The 24,282-nt window shown below is 37.5% G+C and overlaps 1 protein-coding gene across 2 annotated transcripts in view; it reads left to right on the forward strand.

The window, feature by feature from the left end:
* Positions 1-9,059: 9,059 nt before the first annotated feature.
* LOC116848041 overlaps positions 9,060-24,282 on the forward strand; it is a 37,118-nt gene continuing 21,895 nt past the window's right edge. The window contains exons 1-3 of one of the 2 annotated variants that reach the window (XM_032823765.1): positions 9,060-11,587; positions 15,975-18,101; positions 19,886-20,392. In XM_032823765.1, the coding sequence (XP_032679656.1) occupies positions 16,887-18,101; positions 19,886-20,392 (1,722 nt within the window). In that variant the 5' untranslated portion in view covers positions 9,060-11,587; positions 15,975-16,886. Of the gene's footprint in view, positions 11,588-11,612; positions 15,497-15,974; positions 18,102-19,885; positions 20,393-24,282 lie in introns of those variants that run through there. The other variant, XM_032823764.1, reaches the window with a different exon arrangement.

Consider the following 24,282-nt stretch of genomic DNA (forward strand, 5'->3'; position numbering starts at 1 on the left):
TCGGAAAGCCTAAAGTAAACCGACATAAAAAAAGATAGCTTAAAATAAGATTTAAGAAAGTTACTGAAAATTACGATAAATTATCAGTAATTTATATATATATATATATATATATATATATATATATATATATAAATTACTGATAATTTATCGTATATATATATATATATATATATATATATATATATATATATATATATATTGTATATATATAGGTTTAAATATTGTTTAAGACCGGAATGTGCTATTAACAAATTGGCTATATTTCTAGTTACTTTGGTAAGATAGACTTCTTATTAGTCTATTCTTGCACTACTAAAAACATAATAAAATTGAAAAAAATTTACATGAAAAGAAAATTATAATATCCTTCCTGTGTAAAGTTTGATCTAATATATGCTTGACGTTATTGATAATTACTTGTTTGTAATTAATATATAGCTCGTCGAATATTAATGTGAATTAATGCGAGTTAATGCGTTTGGAGAAAATGAATACTCTTGCTCGGAAGTTATTTATACGATCCGATAATATCGCAATCGCGTCAGAAAAGAATAATTACAAACTTTGTTTGTGGAATAGTAATAATACGTAATTATAAAGCTAATTAATTAGAGGCATGCTTTTACTGAAATAAGTTTGACTTTTCTTTTTGCATTAAAGATAAGCTTTGAGAAACGTGACTCTTATCTACTGTAAATCTGGGAAACACTTCCTCCATTGTTTAACGAGATGTGTCATCCGTTGACACGCAAATGGATCGGTTCTGTGCTCGCAGATAAGTTATTTCTGAAACACGGTTTCTTTGCCGTTCGGCGAAGCTGACGAAGCAATGCGCGAATTGTCGCAAGTCGAGAACTCGTTGACACCGCCTCGAGCGTGTAACCGATTGGTCGTCGTCGTCGTCGTCGTCATCATCGTCGTGTGTGCACCACTTTCGTCATCGGAAGAAGTTCGTTTGTACGCGCACCTGAACGACGTTCAGTTTTCTCTGTTATCTATGTTGATACTATCGATAGGCCGAGCATTATCGCGTTTCCGCTTAATGTCGGATTGTCGTCGACAAATTTGAAGTCCACTTTAGCAGAGTGAAAATGTTACAGGCCATTATTCGTCGTAAATTTTTTTATTGCCAATAGTTTATACACGCGTACGCGACTAATAGGCGGCAATTATTCGCCTTTCACCAAATATTAGCCGACATGATGTCTCTTCGAGACTTGGAGAGTTTATCGAGGAACCTGAACGATAAAGTAGGTGAACGAGGTATCCTGTGTAAAGAGGAACGCTTTGGTCGAACGGTGCAGAATTCGCGTGGCTCTCTGTGCACACGTGCATTATCACACGCGGGATGGACGGTAACTTTACAGCATGCGCCAATTATCTGAGGATAATGTTCTTCTTAATATCCTCCTGTCGCGAGTGCACCGCCGAACCAGGCTAGACTCGACGAAGAAAGAAACGGCACAACCCTGGCGATTTTACATACATCAATTAGCCGCCATCTATGGCGCGTCGTTCCCCGTTTTACGGTCTACGCCGGAAAGGTGAGCCTTTCGCAGGCGTGCTTTATGCATTCGACTTTTACGCATCTCCCGCGAGAACGGAACGGAACGGAGAAAGTAGCGGCGAGCAGCACCGTTGTAAATAAACGCGTTAAAAAAACGCGTATTCTTGAAGCTCGTGCGCGGCTTCACAGAGATCGATTCGTACTTACTAGGAACTAGCAAAGAAACGTGCCCGATTTATGTTTTACTTTTTGTTTTGTTAATTACAGCTCGAGCTACTTTCGACACGGAGAGAATATATTATAATTTTTTTCATATATAAATTCTTTTAAATTTTACTATGTTTCTGGTATACCAAGAGAAAAAATATCGAAGAAATAGTAAATATTTATTTGACAAGTACGAGAAAATAACGTATTTACTTGTACTAATATAAAATATATTTTTCAATCAAGTGAGAAAAATATACATTTTCTTAAAACCTTAAGAAAATCTAAGTTAACTTTCCATAAGAGCAATTGTTTGTTCTATTTAAATAAAAGAAATTTAAATTTAAGTAAATATGTGTTATCACTATTTACCAAGTAAATACAAAATACAAAATTTAATCTTTTTCTCACACTGTACACTGTGTACACTGAGAAAAAATATCTAAAAAGTAGTAAATGTTTATTCGGTGGAGCCAAGGGTACTAACAGCATAGTTACTTCAATTACAATATTTTTTATTTAAATAAAATAAATAATTGCTTTCATGAAAAGCTATGGTTTTCTCATAAAGCTGTGGTTTTAAGAAAATGTGTATTTTCTTATTTGATTGAAAAATATTTTATGTTAGCATAAGTAATGTAGTAAAGTAATAATATAGTAATGTAGTAAAGTATGCTATTAGTATCCATCACAAATCAATATTTAATATTTTTCAGATATTTTTTCTCTAAATCTAGTACAAGAATAGATTTATTAGTAAGATTTATTTTGTTAAAAAGCATAATAAATTTCACTAGAAACAACATATTTTTTATAATAACACATTTTAATTCCTGGAATATATACAGGGTGTCCCATTAATTATTAATTAAAGAATAGATTGGGGAATGATCGTTCATAATAATATATTAAAGTTATCTAATTAATAACTTACAAATCTACAAAATTATTTAAAAAAAGATAGAGTATTTTCTTGTTCAGTTTGGCCTAATATACAACCATACGACGGCAAATGTCATCATTAGAGCTTATCTACCATGTCTCGCGTGATCATTTACAAATCTTCTTTAATTAATATTTCGATAATTATTGCGAATATCAAAATGGTATAGGACTTTTATGTTTATCTTAATCCGTACTATTCCTTTACGAGAACTTCGAAGGTTGTTCTGAGACACCCTGTATAAATAGCATACACAAAATGAAAGAATGTTAAGTTTTATCGCAGAATATTGATCTGTTTGTCGGTTTTAAAGTTTCATAGTAATTATTACCATAAAATATTCTCTCTCAAGTTCAAAATTATGTCACCTATCTTTATCGCTAGTGATTACGGACTTTTTTTACTTTTTTCTTAGTATGTCTTATTACGCTTTATTGGTTCATTTATTCTTTTACTTATCGCTCTTAATACCTAAAAATTGTCAGTTATCTCTATTACGCGTTAATATCGATTACTTTATTGCAGAGCTTATGGCTTTTCCTTAAAATGAACTCGACATATTTCGTTGTCATTTATATCGCCAATTAAAATTTGATATTTAATATCGAAAATTTGAATACATATCTTGAAAATTTATTCACTTATTTTTTAAAATTGTTCTTTTTACGTGTACAAAATTTTTCCTTGATTGATGTCTCTAAAAATCTCTTGTTTTTGTATCGGATATATATTTGTTCAAAGTTTGGAGTAGTGACTTGTATCACAGAGCACTTATATACATAAGCGAATTTAATTGTCGGTCTCTCACCTCGCGCAATGATACACGACACTCTCGAATACACTCGAAACTGATTAAAAAGTGAGAGGGGGAGACTTCGGCATCTTTAAAAAATTCGTTAACATCACGGTTAACGCCGATAAGCTGCTGATGGTTTTACATGATGTCGCATTATCATCAGTCTGGCTTTATCTCTGGCTCGCGCGCTATGTCGTCTGAAGTCTTGGTGGCGCGATTCGCGATGTTTCACAATCGAATGATATCGTACAATTGTGTCGACGCGGAGAAACCGTTAGCGAGTTACTCTTTTTTAATTCTCGATCGCTTTAATAGTGTGTAATTAACGACAATAGGATCAGGTTTTATAGATTAAAACAGGTGTAATCTCGATGTATTCAGACGCCAATGCTGCAGACGTGTGGAATCTTTTTTCCTTTTTTTTTACTTACATATTTATCTTCATAATTTCCTCGATGCATATTCACAGATATAATCGGTGTGTGATAAATTTGCTAACATAATTAACATCCGATGTGTTTTTTCGTGTCTATAAAATATTACCTAAAACTCGTCTCACCTCTCACGTCGAAAAAATTTCATCGACATCAATTCCGATTAAAGACTACATACTATCACAACTAATCGTGTTATTACAATTAAAAAAGAGAGAGAGATGAGAGAAAGAGAGAAAGAATCATTAAGCCTCATTAAGAGTAATTAGCGAGAAACGCAATAATAGGGTCATATGTCAAACGTCGCTTTCGTTTGATCTTCGTTTTTAACTTTTCTTCGCGACAGTGACGCGGTGCAACAGAATAATACAATAGTACCGTATATGGACTCGTGTTACGTCGCCACGAGACTAGAATGTTTCCGGTCTCACGTCACTGGTTCTCCGGTTGGATCCGCCCGAAGGCCCCGCAGGACTCCCACGTGAGTATTCAAGTATCTACGTACAATGTGGCCGAGGCGAAGAGACGACGCGCGCTATTATTACCGTGCACTTTATTCGGCTTCGCTCTCCTCAATATGCCGGATACGCGACACATGTTCGAAATCCGCCACACTGGAGAACCACGCGTCACTTTGCATCTGTCCATGAAAAAGTGCGTGCGTACGTATCGTACGGATTGTCGGCGAATTTGCGCGTTTCCTTTGGATCGCGTATATGTTGTGCGTTGACGCGAAAGAAAAAAGTTAGAATTAATTTTAAGATTATTTGGTATTATATAGAGATTTGTACAAGTATACAATTCATGTAATCATTATTTACTTTATTATTTCGTAATCTGTGAGAATTGACATAAGTTGACTTCTATTTTACATTTGATAAGGTGTCTATCTGAGTTATTTTACACTCAAAAAGACATGATCTTATCCTTAGAAAATCCTTCAATCCTCTTATGTCTTGCTTTAAGAGGACTCCTAAAATCAAAAGGAAAAGTAATAATATATATCTAAGTACAATATTATTTATCATTATTACACACATTAAAAAAATTTTACGTTCAAGTAAATGTTACTTATTTCAAGTATTTTATAAGTTTATATATTCAAAGTTGTTATAAGTACATCGTAAGCATCAAATTTATTCAAAATAAATTTTGAATTCTAGTAAGTATTATAATTCAGAACATTAAATTAAAACAAAAAAGTTATTTGCTTACAACATATTCTAACACCCTTATATAAGGATTTCATTAAGGATAAGATTATATTTTTTTGAGGGAATATATATATATATATATATATATATATATATATATAATTATATAATTATACCTAAATTATATATAAATCATATATGTATATATATATATATATATATATATATATAGGGTGTTAAAAAAGTACTCCAAACTTATTATTACATTGCTTACAATAAAATATATATTTCTCTATATGTGTGTGTGTGTATGTGCATATATATATATATATATATATATATATATGTATATATATATATATATATATATATATATATGCACTAGCTTAAATCCGGCGTTGCCCATGTTTTTTATATCTAAAACATCTAAATTTAAATTATCACAAAGTATCAAGGGGATGAAATTGAAGGGAGGGGTTTGGAATGTTCACATACACAGATTTCATGTAGCTTGTATATTCCATTAGACTGTAATATACAAAATTTTGTCGAAACTAGTCAAATGGGTTAATAGGGAATATATAGATAGACATTCTATTACACACATACATATACACACATGTGTGCGCGCGTGCACAAAAGATACACGTGTTTATACATACACATACACATATTACAGTATACATACACATACACATACAGTATATGTATATTCATACAAATACTATCTTATTTCTTTAATACATACTAGTGCATACTTGGAGATCAAGCTATTTAAAGTGGGTCTACGATAAATGAATACTGATGAGAGAGACGAGACGATGTTTACTTCTGTAACTTAGAATTTATCGAGCACAGGCGATATACTGATTTCGCGCTCACGGTTGACCGACTCGAGCCTATTTTAACTCGCTCGAGAAGTCGCGGAGAGCCGCATTGTCATAAGACAGAATGCCAAGATTCCGGCGAGAAAGTAGCTCGTAGAAATAGAAGAGCGTGTGGAAGGAGATCAGTAGGATGATTTGATGAATTCGCCGAAGTTTTATCCTCGTGCCACTTTTCCGCGCGAAATTGCCGCAAATCCGCGGTTTCCTGTCAAAGCTAAGTTGACGGTCAGAGATCGCGAATGTTTCGAATGTGTCGTTCGGCAAATTAGCGTGATATGTTAGAATCATGATTTCACAGAGGCGTCTTTCTCTCTCTCTCTCTCTCTCTCTCTTTCAACATTTAAATTAATTAACTTGTAAATTCTTCAACGCGTGAAATAAACGATTTCTGCAACTTATATAAGCAATTGAAATTTTCACGATATGCCTTTCATGGAAAATATGAATTATTTTTGCAAGAATTTCGATGAGTCAAAGCAATACTTTTGCTGGATGACACAAATTGTTTACGATATAAATTTATCGGCAAATATAATATTTCATTATAAATTCAGCAGTTTTACAAAAAACGTGTAGCGACGTGAAAGAATGTGTCATACGGGTAATGATAAGAACGATATTGCTCACATTATCTCGACATGGTCATAATTCAACGTGCGAAATTTACGTCTCTCTCTGAGATGATGAATAATGAAGAAATCGCTTTTTTTCGTTTTTTGGTATAATTTCCTAATCAAAGGGCGAATAATATTCGCGAAACCAATGGTAAATAGTGCTGCTATTGTTTTTTTCTTCTTAAGTCCGTGCTGTAATCTCTTAAGTAAAATAACTTCTCGTTATTGTCAGGTACAGGAGTCATGTTTCGCGACATACTGTTATTACCATTATTTCCGACTTGTTGCAATTCTGAGTGCTGCTTTATCAGCAAGAAAAAATGAGAGTTAACTCAAAATAAATCTTCCTCTTTTGTGTAATTATAGTCATTATACGTACACTATAAGACGTGAGTATCAATAATGGTGATCATATCTATATTACACAATAAAGATTAATTTACATAATTTCTATAAATAAGTATCTGAAAAAGCTGCAAATGCGGGAAGTGATCGTTTGTAAGAGATTTCCAGTATACACGAAGAGAATATTATAGTTCTTTTTTCTTCATATGAATCCTCTTCCCAATTTTACTGTTTTTAGTAGTGCGAGGATAGACTGTCAGTAAGGTCAATTTTACTAATAAGGTCTATTTTATTAAGGAACATAATAATAAATAATAATAAATAATAATAAATTTTGTTAGAAACATAGCAAATTTTTTAACCTTTAGACCGCCGGGGTTTAAAGTGTTCGAATCTTTGAAGAAAATCACTTAAAGTTGTACTTTATATCATAGATATATTCATAGACATAGTAAGAATAGACCGAGCGTGTCTCTACTTGACAATGAAGATCGGATAGAAAAACATAGAAAACAGATACAGAAAAAGATAGAAGTTAGGTACTGTGTAGCTTTCTCACTCTAACTAGGAAAGAATGAGAGAGAAAGATATATCTATCTTCTGCTTCTTTCTACTTGAGCTTCAGGTTTCGTGTCTCACGCTCGATCTATTCTTACTATGTCTATGAATATATCATATACAAAGTTTCGATTACGACTTGCGCCTATATTTAGATTTTCCGATGGTCTAAAACTTAATAGTTCAGTTCTTAAACTCAATATTCAAATATAAATGCAACATAAATAGCATATGAAATAAACGGACATATGAAATAAAAGGATAGTCAATTACTACAGAATGTCGATCTATTTTTCGATTACAAAATTTTATAATAATTTTTACTATACAATTCTGCCTGCGCAAATTATAATACTAAAAACGAGAGATTGTGTAAATTTTTTCGCGATATACGTTGAAATAAATTAATTTTTCGTATGTGCTATTTAATTTGCGTCCGATAGATTGTTAAAAGATATCGGAAATTTCCTTTATATATATATATATATATATATATATATATATATATATATATATATCTTTTTGTTGGTTTATACTAATAAGCTCACACCTATTCTATGTTTTTAATGAGAAATCATGGACTTCGTAATTAATTATTAACATTTACATATTTTTCTTAATTCAAGTTGAACAGAGAGAATCATTGATTATATTTTATATATCGTCGCATGAGGTGCAACGGTATGTATTTATAACGTATATAAAAAAATTGATCTCGACGTATAGTGCAAGAAAAAACCTCGTTCGATTTCTCGTTGATGACGTCATTAAGTCGATACGGATGTAACCAAGAAGAAATCTTAACGACGGAGATTAAAACTAAGCGCGAGGAACACGGCACTCGTGAATAGTTGAAATCGTTAGCTATAATTATATTTTTTGTTTTTAATATACGCGATAGTTTAATAATATACGTTAAGTAATATACGTGATAGTTCATTATAAGATGATGTTAATATCTTTAATATCGAGACATCCGCGCTAACGAGTCTACGAAAGGTGGCTGCTCTATTAATTTCACATAAGTGATTTTCCTAGTCCCGACAACCGAGCGTCGTTTCCTGTAACACCGCTTTCTCGGCACCTCTCGGGCGCAATTTGTCATTACGCTGTCTGCTACATTTTTCAGACCGCTTCATGTCGCCTGTTTGGCATACGCAGTATGATTTCCAGCGACACGCACATAGGGAACGTGTTTCTTATGATTAGGAAAATCGTTTATGTAGAAGAAAGTTTAAAAGCGCGATAAGGACCAACTTATGAGTAATATTACATTTTTCGTATTGCTAATTTTTTATTGTCGACAATGAGAGAGATATTTTCTATTCGAAAAACGCTGGGATCTTTCGTAGGTTCCATTACTCTGCATCTATTCCTCTACAACGATAACGTAACGCTTCACATTCGTGAAATAAACACGATGATTATGCATAGAAGAATATGCTGCATTCAAATAAATGTTGCTTGTTTCAAGTATTTTATAAATTTATATATTCGTAGATCTATCATAAGTTTATCACAAGCATGAGATTTCTTTAAAATACATTTTGAATCCTGCACTGTAATAAATTTTGTATTAAATTTAACAAATTTTACATATCCTAACTTACTTTAATTACTTTAATTTGTGTGTTAATTTAACAAAAGGGAAATCTGCAAATCTGTAATAATACAAATAATATGCTAAAAATTAACATAGAAGTGTAACATTTCGACACTAATGTGTTATTTTAATATTTAAAAATGATAAATACAATATGAACGCAGAACAGTCATAAAATAACACAACTACAATATGTTAAATTAACACAGAAATTAGTATGTTTCAATATGTACAAATTAATATATGTAGTATATATTAGTAAGATATGTCAGAAATTTAATATACAAATTTTTCCATGGATAGATATCAAATGCAAAATATTTTTTACTGTAATAAGTTTGGCATTTCTATTAGGAATATTAATTTAAAGCAAAAATTTGATTCGCTTGCTACATAGAGTCGAACTAACTTCTTTCTGTTGGATAGAATTTTATAATATTCTTGTAAAGAGAATAAATTCTTCTTTTGAGTATGGCTTTCCTATAATTTGTGATGAGTATATTTTAAGATTGTTATCAAGAAAATATTCTTCTTTGGAAATTATTGCCAGTATTTTAAAGAAGGGAAATGAACTGAATACACTGAGAAAAAAATAATTGAACATCTCCTTATGGGATATAAAGCTTATTTTTGTGAAGTATGTATAAAGTTTATTTCTGTGAATAAATTTCATACCTCGTACAAATAAATTTTTAAGAATTTTTTCTCAGCATAATCGTTTTTCTTAGCAGTAGAATAATATTTTTCTGTGTGTAATGTGGATTTCCGCTACCGTTATCGCTGCTAGTTACTCCCACGCGATAACACGTGCCTCGTCGGTCGGTGTATTGGGAAAACAGCGGGAACGTACAAACGCGCTTTTCACGCAATTACACCTTCAACCGCATACACCTGCAGCAAGGTCGCGGCGTGAGCGCGCTCACCGCGAGAAATCTCGTCTGAGACTCTGTAAAATTTCCATCCGTGTATGTGCAAACGCGCGGCCAGTCGAGTCGGTCGTTCATAAAGTATTACCTCGTTCTTTCTGTCGCGACATTCGATTCTTATCGTGAAGTTACATGCTTGTGTGTTCTAGACGATAGCATAATGTGCGCTTGCTTAACGTAAAGCATTGAACGACTCATCGTTCCGACTTATTCTGGCTATTTATATTGCGCGATAAAGCTCCTGAATATAGATAAATTAAGCATCATATTATCAAAATTTAGCGCAATTATTTCCATGTTCTGTGTATGTGTTCTGTTATTCTAAAAACATTTTATGTATCCCAAAAATATTCACTTTGACTTTTATATTTGCTATCGATGCGATATATTCCCAATTAAATTGACGGTGCGATTCCTGGTAGAAATGTATAGCGAGGAAAAATATTTGAAAATTTATTTGTGGAATATAAAGTTTGTTTCCGTGAAATAAAGTTTCTTTTTGTGAAATAAGATTTATTTCTGTGTGAGTAAACTTTATATCCCACAAATATATATTGTTTGAAATATTTTTTTCTTAGAATGTACAGTTTACGTAGATATGCGTCCAGTTATTGTTCAGTATCAATGCATTTCCATTAGTCGTATAAATGTTGCGTAGAAACTGAGTAAGAACGTCATAGTTGCCCACTCTATGAGCAGCAGACTTGATTATTAACCGATTAATATTATAATTTCTTATCCAATTTCTGCTCTATTTTTGTAAATATTTTTAATAAATAGGTTCAGATTTTGTATATCTTTCATAATTACAAAAAAGTGTATACATCTTGATTGAGGTTCCAAGTAGTTTAACTCTTTACACTGGAAAAAAATATTTAAAAATTTATTTCTGGAACATCAAATTTATTTCTGTGCAAAATATAGTTTTCTGTGAATAAACTTCACAGCCCGTAAATAAATTCTCAGTGTAGTTACTAGAGAATATTTAACATAACTGCTTAGCAACAGCGTGAAAATTACATTAAATTTCAACCAAGGATGTTATACTCGATTAAACTATCCTTTTTTTTTAGAGGAAGATGCAGGTGCATCTCTTCTGCGGGCATCGCGAGACACGCCGCTTTCGTTTTCCTCTTTCGCTTTCTCTTCCTCTCTTTCTCTCTTCCTCTCTCTTTTCCTCATTGAAGCTCTGTGCATGTACATCGATCGTACACGAGAATCCGGCGGTGCATGCACGACGCACGTGCGGTTCTCGTTATGTGACGCGAATGGGCGTACGAAAGGGAGCGAGAGATACCGGCTAAGAGCGGCGGCTAAATATAATCCGGAGAACAGAAAAGCGCGCATAATCCCCCGCCTAGAAACACCAGTTAGTCGCCTTAAAACTACCCACTGGCTCGCCGTTCGTTTTGGGGTTATACCGGTGCACATGCCAGTCCTCTCCCCCTCCGCGCCCCGGACTGCTGCCGGACTTCGCGTATTTCCCGCACTCATTCCCGCAACGACACGGGCTTGCAACTGCAGTAACTTGGCTGCAGCGCTCGCGCACGTATGCGCGGTTTACACGCGTCGCTCCGATTATGCACCTGTGCGCCGATGGAGACGGCAGTGTGAGTGTGTGTGTGTGTGTATGTGTATGTGCACGTTGAGCAAATTGCAATTGTGTTCGGTTGTTACCGCGTGCGCGTAAGCGAGCGAGCGAGCGTGTTCGACGGGCCGTTTAAAATTGCTAGCAAGTTTGATATTTTGTGCGAGGAGAGTACGTAGCGGAGAAACTTGTGAACGCTCCGATTCATTTCTTGATATTGAAATAAGGCTACTACGTTGTACATATCACTGTATGCTATTGAATGTGATTGCACACGAATACCATACGTTGCTCGTGGGCAAAAGTGTGTTAGCTAGGTCAACGTTTGGCGTTTCTGACGTATAGTTGTCGCGCACTTTAACGTCGAATTTTGACACGCGACTGGTGCGCTCGAAGACACTGAACCTGGATCATAGAGATATACCTTGACATTTGGCGGTCGTACTGGGAGGTGAAACTGTGATCGAAATTGATCGACGTGTGCGAACTGACAAATAGCTTGTGCGTGAGAGACAGCGGAATTTACTTGGGAATTTACCGAGCAATGTTTCTCGGGCTTGTACTATATCATACATAATTTTTATACTGCATATTACGCATATCTATATAACACACACAGGTATTTTGAGATATTCTATACTTTTATATAACGTGTGGTATTATTTACAATAGTGTTTGTCGAGTGCTGAAATGGGCAAACTCGCGCGGCTATTTAGAGATTAAAGAGAGAACTTTGCGAGGAATCAACGTTGGTCCGTGAAGTCTCTATTTTCGTTATGACTTTGCTTATTTTAGAGACAGTGAGAACACAGATCTGCGAATTCTCGATTTTCACACCTTTACAGAGCGGAATGTAAAGCGAATACCAAGCGAAGGAATTTTAAATTCTATTTTAGTTTTATGAGGGGATTAAATGCGCTGTCACATCGGGGATATTCTGCAAAATACTACACATAGAAAAATATATACTGCATTCAAGTAAATGTTATGCGTTTCATGTATTCTATAAGTTTATGTATTTACAAATCTATCATAAGTTTGTTATAAGCATCAAGTTTACCCAAAACCGGGTTCTTGTAAATTAAGTATTTCAATCAAAAATATTAAACTGAAGCAAAAATTCGGCTTGTTTGGCACATAAAGTCGAACCATTTTTTTTTTACAAAGTTTTATAATATTTTTGCAAAGAGAATAAATTCATTCTTTTGGATAAATGTTTTTTTTATAAATCTTTTAAATAAATCTTTTTTATCTTTTTCTTTTAAATAAATTATCTTTTTTAATACATGACAAAGTGTGCTTCTCAAAAATTTGTAATGAGTATATTTTAAGAATATTATTAAGAAAATATCTTCTATTGAAGATAGCTTCAAAGAAGGAAAATAAAAGAGAATAATCGGTTTTCTTAGCAGTAAAGTGATATTTTTCTGTGTGTAGAAAGGAACTAAGGGGCCAATCTGTATAATTGTACATAAATGTGTATAAATGTGTATAATTCGCACATTCTGCAAGATCCGCAAATTCTATTTTCCTCTCTCTTCTTCTATTTATCGTAGAGATGAGAGCCGGGAATTATATCGAAAGCGTAGAAATTGGCGGCCAAGAAAATCCGATGCCTTACTGACCGCGAAAGTTAAGTGCAAAGAAGAACAATCTCTTGAGATAATGGCTTTGTTCCGAAACGAGTAATAATATCGCGCATCGTACGAAGGAGGTGGGGACGCGCAATCTTCGTCTAATTAGAGAGATTGGATCGAGGAATCTCCGGATAATGCGGCATTGCAGCTGCAAAATCGCCACTGTGTGGCGCGACGCGAGGCGACGCGACGCGACGCGCGATGCATGTGACGTCGGTTGTGCAATGTGTGTATACGCGCCGTAATACGGACACATAATTGTTCGCCCGCGGTTGTATAATGCGGCTTCCAGCCATGTCGGCAGTCGTCGGCGGAGCGTCGCTCCGACATGAACGCGTAGCAAAAACCGCGCGGTTTCAGCCATCGCTCACGACGCGACGCTATCGATACTCGAACGACATAAGACACATCGAACGCGCGATGATCCCGCGAAATTCAATTGACCGTCGGACACGAACCTGTGCGAAAAATGGTCCTCGAACAATCAAGTTATCGGAGCCTCAAAAGTACTAGTTGACTATTGAATGTAATGCACGTGAAATTAGGTCGTAATATCGAGTAATATTGTTGCGTGTCGATTCATTTGGTTTAGTGACGTGTGTCAGGTATAGCTTTGGCTTTAATTGTGGTATGTGTATCGTCACAATTGAAATAATTTATTTTCTGTGTGGACTTTCGGAAACTCGAAGTGAACTATCAAAATTCGGAATTTCTTAAATTCTTTGATGTGACAAAATTAATTTATTTTTAATTTCTAGTCGATTTCTTTGTCGGATGTTTAGTGATATGTGCTAGGTTTCATAGTTTTGACTTTAATTGTGGTATATATACTGTGTCATAGTTCAAATAATCTATTTATCGATCTTCAGAAACTCAAAGCAGTGAACTGTCAAAATTTGAAAAATTGTTTGACGTGGCAAAATTAATTTCGACTGCATAGTCACACAATTTATCAGTTGCTTAATAACGTATTTCATATTTTAACATCCATTGTGGTATGTGTACCGTCAAAGTTCAAATGAATTTTCAAATGATTATTTTCTATATAAACCTTCGTAAACTTAAAACAATGAACTATCAAAATCCGGAAAATTGTCTGACATGTACGAAATTGATTTTGAACGCGCATAAATGAATGCTCACATTGCGTACGTTTCGCTGGCGACTGTTCGAATCGTCGACCGGCACTTCCGTCGACGAGTACAATCGCGAATTCAGTACGTTAGCGTGAATTCGCGTCCCCGTCGTCGCTACGAGGTGGCGACTACTTTTTGTGCTCGTTACGCGAAACTGGCCGATCGTCATCGGAAGGCTCGTCTCGCGGTCGCGGCGCGCGCTATTCAGTGCGCGACGTGACGTCGAGACGCGCGTGATGCGCTTCGTGCAACGAGAGCGTGAAGTAATGAGGAATAAAGGAAGACAGGTGGGCAGACGGAAGAAAGGAAAGGAAAGAAAAGTAAAAGAAAAAAATATCATACGACGATCCGAGTGATTTCGAGCAAAACGAACGCGTTGCAACGCCCGGCGTTCCTGCACCACGAATCGTAATTACGTAATATCGGCCGTCGAGGAAGGTGCGACCGTTCGCGTTGTTCGTTTGTTCGTCTGTTTGTTTGCTCGTCATCCGTTGGTTCATCCGTCCCGATTCTACCGCGCCGTTGTCCGCGTCGTCGTGCTGTCCATCCGCTGTCCCGTACTCGTCATCGTCATGGTCGTTATGCTCGTCGTGCTCGAGTGACACGTTCGCGCGTGCTTACAATCTTCGAGCGGACGACACCGTTCGAATTCCATCGCTCGCGACGCCGTTGCGCGCTTCCACGTGAGTCGCGTAGACCGTGTATACGCTCGTCGACGACTCGGCGAGAGCCAAGGTGAAGCCAAGGGAAGCAGAGGAGAGGATAAGCGAGACGAGAGAGAGGTACCACGCGACGCGCCCGCTAAATTTATTGCTCGACGTAGCTTTCTTTATCTTTCGTCGCGCCGCGAGTGTCATTGGATTCGCGAGAGAGGAAGGAGGAGGGGGGAGGGGGAGAGAGAGAGAGAAAGAACGACGCGGCGCCGTGAAACGTCATTGTCGCGTTGTCATTACCGTAACACGAACTATCCGATGCTTTTTCGCGATTACCGCGTCATGTGCCTCGAGGTGAGCCGTGCGGTGCGAAGTCTCGCGAATAGCTCGACGATCAGCGTCGATAATGTGAGTGCAGAATAGAAGTGTTCACGGATTTCGTTGGAGGATTTTCGAAGACTGCGGTGGCCTTCGCTGTGAGCTAAATTCGCAGGAATTGTTCGAGGTATCGAACGTCGATATCGGTGTGATAAGTGAAATTCACGCGAAATAGGACGTAGGAAATTGCATGGGATCACTAGACTAGTGTTACATTACTCAGGCCATACTTTGAAGAAGAAGTAGGAAATTGCGCAGTGCTTTTATATCATAAGTGAAATTGTAGAACATTGGATTCAGAAATTTTCAAGTATAGTCAGGTTTCTTTGGATCCAGCGGTACTTTGAGGTATCGCGTCGATATCGTCGCGATAAGTACCTAATCCTGGATATTTTTACTGTTTCAGATTTTCAAATATGAATATTTAAATTTTCAATAAAACACACACACATATATATATATACATATATATACACATATACATACATACACATATATTCTATATTGAAAGGTTATATATTCGTATTTAAAATCCAAAATAATAAGAATGTGTCAGAATTAGGTACGTGTTCAGAAATTGGTAATTTATCTGGAAATTCTTGTAGTACAGGACGTAGGGGATCGCGCAATGTACTTGTATCCAGATAAAATTTGTGGTACATAAGAGTCAGAAGTTTCCAAGTGTTGTCAGCGTCTCTGCGATAAGCGAAACTCGTGGGATACAAAACAATTTGTTAAACCGTACGATAAGCGAAATTTGTGGGACATAGGACACAGTTTTATCATGCGGATGCCCTCGCGATAACGCGGTGTTGCGCAGTTTGTAACTGAAAAGACGTAAGATAAAAATAAATAATAGTTGTGCGTAATAGAAATTCGTGCGACATGGAACTTTGTGCACGATAAGGAAAAGCGTTTGCGCGACGTCATCGACACTTCGCGTGTGCGCGCATCGCTCGTAAAGTCACGTCGTAAAGTAAAATGCCGTGAAAGAGCGACTTGAAATGGTTATTGGACTGTTACGCGTCGTATGAAAGGAAACTCCGGTGCACACGAAGTGTAGAAACTTCGCAAGAATCTCGGATTCTTCGATAATGAGACGCGGTCTCGCGACGACGTCTACTTGAAGACTGAGCCGGCGATCAATTAGGACCATCAATGTTCCTCCTCTACGAACGACCAAGATCGACCAAAGACGCTAAAAAGAAATTCAAAAACATTCTGATTCGATGTCGAGGAGAAACCCTTTTTCGCTCAGATGGACAGGAAAATGAACCCCGCGACGACAAGCGACGCTCTTCCCGCTCGCGATAACAGCTGCGCGCGTTTTCGAGACACGTTTTGCTTCACCGTTGCTCGCCACGACTCGATCGCGGCTTAGTGGCGTTTCTCGCAACGGTATCTCGATAGGAACGAGGAGGGAGAGAACGAAACGAAATCAAGGGAAGAGATCCGAGGTATCGATTCCATGCGGAGAAGTCCCGCTCTCTATCTATATATAGCGTCGCGGAACGGAGATGAACGAGGTGAGGCACGTTCTGACGGCTCTGAGGTCTCCCACGAAGAGCTCAACTTTGAACAACAGCGTGGGCGTCGCGACGACAACGTGGTACGACGTCCCGGCGCCGATCATCGTGCACTGCCGCGAGTTCCACGAGGACGCGGAACGTAGCGGGGAATTTGGCGCGAAAGAGCGCGAGAAAGGGAACGAGGAGCTCGAAGTTGTTTCATCCTTTCCAGAGAAGAATACGAACGTGACATTCATCGACGAAAACATGGAAGCCCGCTGCCGCGAGAATGACGGGAAAGTCAAGCCCTTAGCGAAGGCCATGAGTGTCGGAGGAGTTTGGTCCTCCAACAATGGCGAAGCCTTGTATCAGAACAACGTGGAGGCGGCGTTAAACAGCTTGAGCAAAGTCTGCACGGAGTCCTCGCAACTCGGGACGAATCTGGAGAGTTGTCGCGCGAATGACAACCGGAACAACCGGAAGAGACACAGTTCCACGGTGGAGCTGAACGCCACCACGACGGTGACGACCGACAGCGACGGGGTGCCGACGATAAGCTTCAGTTTTTTGCACACGAACGAACAATTTCACCAGGACGCCGTCGATGACGAGGAGGTCGTCATTTTGGAGGTCGATACGAGCGACCAGACCGACTGCACGGCTCATCAACTGTACGACCTTCCCAAGAACGCAGTCTCGGGCAATAATCGAGTCTCTTTAGAGCAGCAAAAAGACGATAAAAAAGCGGAAGATGATTCCCCCTCGTCGTCGATAGTACGTCAGGATCTTTACGACGTGCCGAAGTCAGCGAAGCAAGACGTGTCGCGAGAGGAGGCAACGTCAGACTGTGACCCGCATGAAAAGGGCCATAAGGAAGTTCGGAGAACGTTCGATCTGTCTAAGAGAAACCAAGACGACCAAACGAAACGGTCGACCAGGTCGCTCAAGTCGGGCAGAAGGAGTTACGGCGCGTCCGACAGTGACGGCTACGACGCCGGCATAGCGTCGATGTCTGGCTCATACTCTGATCCGGAGTGCCAGAACGAGGCGGCGTTGTCGGTGAGCGGCGGCTCGGAGCGCAGCAAGCGGCTCAAGCTGCAGAAGAGACGACTCGGCAAGGCCTGGGGCAGGATGCGCAACTGGTTGCGAGAGGAAAGGACCAAACTCGGCGAGGTGGTGAACAGGCACGCCAGGTTGCAAGCGGTCGGCGCGCTTAATGCCGAGGTAGCCGGGGCACATTCACTCTTGTACTTTGCGTTTTTGCGAACAGGGAAAAAATCTGGGAGGAATAACAACGAAAAAAAGGAACGAATAATAAACCAACACGTTGATTAACACGTCGAATGCCACCGGTGGTCATCGATACTGACCGGTGTTGCTGATACCGGCAAGTATCGCCTTAACTTACGCGCATGGCGTAATTAACCGCGTGTTCAACCATACGGTCATTAGAGAGCTAATCAAGCGAGATAAGAAATGCGTACGCTGGAAATTGTATTTATTTATATCGTCATCAGTGGTCATGCAATTTTTTGTGGAGTTTTTGAAGGATTAGCGGCATTCGATGTGTTAATTTATAATTGAGATAGAGAAAATGGATCGGGGAATCGATTGCAAATAGTAAAGATAAGTCCAGAGATCGTGAAATTGAAAGGAGGTTGAAAAGAGAGGGAATTGGAGAGATATTCAGGATATTATTCGTATGAAGGCTTCGGAGGACGAGTGTACACAGGAAAGTATCATTTCATTGCGAAGAAAAGCAATTATATATATATTCAGTTTAGTTTTCTTTTTTTAAGTAATAGTTATCTTCAACAAAGAATATTTTCTTGGTAACCGTCTTAAAATATATTCACTCCAAATTTGAGAAAAGCGTCTATCGTGCACTCTCGAAATTTCTTGGAGTGGAATTTTACTCGAAAAATGGAGTAGCAGTCAAGTTACTCGAATTCAAGTTAACTTTTACTTCTATAGAGTGAATTCTCCACTGTGAATTGTTGAGCGGATATCTTCACTGGAAATTGAAGAGTGAATTTTATGTATTCCACCGCTAGAGAAACATATTCACTCCAATTGTTTGAAACATTCACTCTCACATGAAGTTAGAATTCACTCTAATCTTCAATTTGAATAATATCCATAAATGGCAACGAGAGTTTCTAGCTAACATCAATAAAAAGAAAAAAAAGAAGAAAACTCTAATCTTGGGTGAAACATTCACTCTTGTGGTTTCGAGTGGCAATATTTTTACTATCATTTTAAGTGATCTCACTTTTCAGTTGTTTCGAGTGAAGTATTATTCCAAGAAATTTAGAAAATATTCAAAAGAAGAATTTATTCTCTTTACAAGAATAAAACTGTATCGAAGAAAAAGTTGTTTTGACTTTGTGTAGTAAGCAAAACGAATTTTTGTCTTAATTTAATATTTTTTATTGAAATATTGAGCTTACAAGAGTTCGAAAAGCATTTTTTAAATAAATTTGATGATGAGATAATAGATTTGCGACTACATAAATTTATGAAATATTTGAAACAAGTAATATTTGCTTGCATGCAGATACGTATTTTTCTATATGTGAAATAAACTATAATTAGCAAAAGCCATAGGCTACTACTTCGATGCATTTGTAAAGGACCCTAGGAATTGTAAATTATATTCATGTGATTTCGCATTTCTACAATTTCACTCCGCTTTCACTCCGAATCCTTCGTACGTCGACTGAAATTTGCCGTTAACCGTAACTAATGCCAAGGTAGCATCGGGCCTACCTCTCGGGGCTAAATGACACGACGTAGGTTTCCAATAGCAAGCTTCGATTCCTCGATCATCCACGATTATTTCAAATTACAATTCGTTGGCAAATGTGAGGCGAATCTCTCGCGACTTATACGCGCGCGCATGCGCGTGTGACATCAAAGTATATGAAGTCAGAACGAGATTTCCCGTTTGCACGAATTTTCCGATCGATTCTCAACGGATGTTTCAATCGCGAATTTCTCGCTCAAAGACGCGGAGCGAGGCCGCTTCCGGGGTGTCCACCAAGAGCAAGCAACGCGGCTTCTACGACCTGACACGGGCCCGCACGCAAGAGTCTGGCTCGATCACCAGGGTGGAGGAGTTCGGTCTGTCGTCGGTCTCAGAAGAGGCGAACGCCTCCGATATAGAGAGACCGGCGTCGGCGTCGCCTGACTCTGGCAAAGTGTCAACGAATGGTGCCGATGTGTCGCAGCATCGATCACGACAGTTGCGCAGCAATCTGAGGCAGAAAACAGCTAGCTCGGACGACATCTTGGACAACAGGACGAGGCTGCATTCGCAGCCAGTATCCTTCAGCATGGATAAGCTCTGCTCGGACGCTGAGAACGACGGGGCGACGACGACGATGACGGCGACCGATGCTGAAGCGTCGAGGGACCACGGTGGGAAAGGTGGCCTGATTAAGAGGAGAATGCTGGGGTCAATCAGGGGGTTAATGGCCTCGACTCATCTGCTGCAGACCTACGAGATCGAGGAGGTACTTGGTGCTCTTATGTCTCGTTACTTTTCTTGTCGGTCGCGCCGTTACGGTGATCGACGTGTTTGCGCGGTTGTCACGCACTTGCGACGCGCATTGCGCTACGTGACAGAAAGAGAGGAAAGAAGAGGTAAAAAGAGAGAAAGAGAGAGAGAGAGAGAGAGAGAGAGAGAGAGAGAGAGAGAGAGAGAGAGAGACGCGAAACCGTGAGTGGGAGTAAAGAGCATAATCGTGGTATGTGTATGTATGTGTGCGTTTCAATCGGAAGCGAATTACATGGACGTGCTCGAACACATGAATGCCACCGAGATACGATTTGAATAATTCAAATACAGTTGAAGTTAGCAAGCGGGAATATTGTTTGGTAACGGATAATCGGAAAAGTGCCACTAACATCAAATATGAATAGAAGTTTCCATTTTGGCAATTTTTTGCCTTTTTTCTTGTGGATTCTGTTTTACAAGTGGAATGGATTTCCATATTTAACGGATTTCCAGTATTTGTTGGAGGAGAGAACCCTCGCGAATAATACGCGAGTAGTACGCGAATGCGTACTCGGCGATAATCCTCGCACGTGATATATTTAGATTCGCGCGTCTTTCATACAGAGAACTGTGTACGTTGAGTTTCTCTCTCTTTCTTTCTCTTTCTCTCTCTTTCTCTCTCTTTCTCCCTCTCTCGTTGCATAATGAATTAGATACGCTGTCCCGCGGTGTCCTTGTCTAGCAGCCCAGATGTTGTAGGTGTTTAAACGCCGCGCTCGTAACGAACGAGGTCGTGAATGAGGCTTATGATTCACGGACGATTTAGGTTAATATCGACACGTGCGGGATCATTAGAGACCGGGCTGTCGGACAATGAAGATCGCTTTGCGGCTTTCAACGAAAGGCCAAGGACGATCTTCGCGACAGGTGATTTTAACGGAGAAGTTCGAGAGACATGTCCGGGAAGGATAGAAATCATTATTGAATCGAGTGTCCCATATATCGCTTCGCTTCTTGCACGTAAACTCCGTCCGACGAAATGGACACCTAGTTAGGTCGATTGAAATAACCACGCTTGGCTATTCGTGACTGGTGTATCAATATTGAATGACATGTTATTGCTGAAAGTCGAGCTTCGCCACTTTGGAATATCGCTGTCAAGTGTATATGATTCATGTCGCTCGTTTCTTCATTTGCGTTAGGCTTATTTCATTCTTAACATCCGCTCAGGTGAATTGCGTCAAACTTACGGCCATTCTGCATGCGTTTGTAAAGCGAACAGTAATTTGATGCTAAATTGTTCTTAAGCGATTCGCGTCCTGTCAAATATATCTCAATCAATAAGACTGACTCTCTTTCTCGCTCTCGTGATTTATTTTCGCGTAAAATTGTCCACGAGATATAGGAGTGTGTTACATAAAACTCAGCTTAAATGAGACATTTGAATTCAAAGTTTGGTGAGAGTTCTCAATTGAATCATGTGATTATAGAGATAAATATCATACTAAGGAATATACACTAAAAAAAAATTGAAATTGGGATAAATTAAAAATTTATTTATTTATGAAAAATAAATTTTATTATGTGAATTTGTGGCAATAAAGTTTATCTTACAGAATAAAGTTTATTTCACAAAATAAAGTTAATTATGTGTGCGTAGAAATAAACTTTATTCGGAAAAAATGCCTAACTTCATACCTCAGAATAAATAGTTTTTGAAAAAAATAAAAAATCTAAGACATAGCAATTTTAAAGTTTGTGATCTTGATTACAAAATTCTAAAGAGATTTTCTTTAATGCCAAAGAGCAACAATTTTTAGGCAAAAAAGTTTACTTTTTCAACAATGATCAATTTCAATCAATTTTCATCTATTGAATTATGTTTTCCTCAAAACTGACAATATTTCATGAAAATATCACTCTTTAACTACAAAAAATGTCTTTATGTTTTTTTCGTAAAACTGCATAATTTTCAAAATATGCGGTTAAAATCGTTACATTAAGTCAACTTAAACCATTGTGTGTTTTATGGAAGTTTGCGTTTGAGGGATTAATTAATTAAAGAGAAGTGTGCGTTTGAGGGATTAATTAATTAAACATCATTGACTTCAAAATGATATAATATTTCAAATTTTATTTTTTCGAGTGAGACGTAATTGTCCGCGTAGTAAAATGCGCGGAAAACCTTGTAATTCGCTAATTACATCAGTAATGACATCAAGATAATACACATCGCGTGTAGAATGCATTACCTGCAAATTGTCAAAAGCTTTCTGTTCAAGATTAAAAACGGCATCCATTACTCGTACATGATTAAGGAACTCTTTATCCCGCAAGGATAAAGAGCGTAAGCCATAAACATATATCTACTTTTATGACGAGTGTTCGCATATGATTGTCGCGTTTCCATGGTTATTTCGTAGCCAATGAGAGAAAATCGGGTGGTCATTCTGACGAGACTTTACGAGATGCACGTGCGATAAATCAGTGACACGCAGTCTATAGAAACCGAACGCGCTTTTTCGCGACACGCTTCTCCGTTGCGAAAGTCCTTTTTTGTCGATCGTCGTTCTTATCGACGACATTTTCCACGCTGGCGTTCGCTTTCGCTATTATAGAGTTTCCTCGCGTTCTTGGAAACGCTTCTTGTCATGTCATTGGATCAAAAATCGTGTTGCCGCGCTTGGATGTGAATTCGTCACGCGCGTAACTTTGCGAAACACTGAGTACCAATTACGCTCTCGGCAAAAGGTATCTACGAATTTCATATTCGCAACTTTTTCAGTGCAACTCAATAAAGTATTAATGTTATATCAAAGAAAAAAATTTCTTTTATCGCATTATATAAACAAGTCTTTTGGGTATATAATTGATTGAAAGAGAGAGAAAGTTAATGAGAGAACTGATTGATATTGTGGATTTGAATATTTAAAATGTAAAAGGAAATATAGAAGAAATATAGAATAATAATATTTAACGGTTTTCATACATCTTTCATGTAATAATACTGTCTGTGTTTGCGAAGTTCAACAATAATGAGAATAATTGATACTATTAAGTGGATAAATTTCGAAAATGATAACGTAGAGATCTTCGCTAACATAATCACACTATCCTTTTCATATTTCTTTCTAAGTTTTATATATATAGAACTTACGTAAATATGTGTTGCTTTGTTTTATTATATTCGACAAAAAACGTAATCACGCATGTGTAGAAATTTTTCTGCAAATTTTTCCAATATTCTTAAGCTTCTGAATTCATATGCGAAGATACAGCAATGTTCTTCAAAAATTTTCTGTTTGGAGTATCCACACTTTCGGTATATACAGCTGCGGAATTTTTAGATTAGGCAAATATTACGTGACAGCGCTTGAGATTTTACATTTAAAATTTTTTTTTTATTTTCATCACATATTGAGCAATGCTTTTATTTATTTTTATACGTACTTTGATTGTATAAAATTACGTGAAAGCATTTGTAATTTTTATATAACCAATACGACGTAAATTTTGCAGAAAAATGTCAGTATTCTGTTGGTAAAGTTTTCAGCTTCAGCATCCTCTTAATTGGTCTTTTTAGTGAGATATATATTTCATTTGATTGCAGTTCTATATTTATAACTGCTCGGAACAAATTTTGTGGGATTAATCAATTTTTAGTGAAATATAAACAAGTAAAAAATTCCGGTTGCAGTTATCAGAGAATTTCGCCTAAATAATCAAGATAACAATTAACTTGAACAGAATTCTGTAACTTTAATGAATTTTTAAGTCGCTCATATTTTATTAGAAATTAGTCCAACTATAGTTTTTTTTCGTTTAAACCAACAGTTATAAGTATGATATTTAAATTAATAATACATTTTGGAGAGTACGCGGCGAATTTACTCTCTATGTCAAATC

This window comes from Odontomachus brunneus, unplaced genomic scaffold (genome assembly GCF_010583005.1).
Source record: "Odontomachus brunneus isolate Ranch 3 - 2012 unplaced genomic scaffold, Obru_v1 Obru_scaffold_087, whole genome shotgun sequence".
Classification (NCBI taxonomy): Eukaryota; Metazoa; Arthropoda; class Insecta; order Hymenoptera; family Formicidae; genus Odontomachus; species Odontomachus brunneus.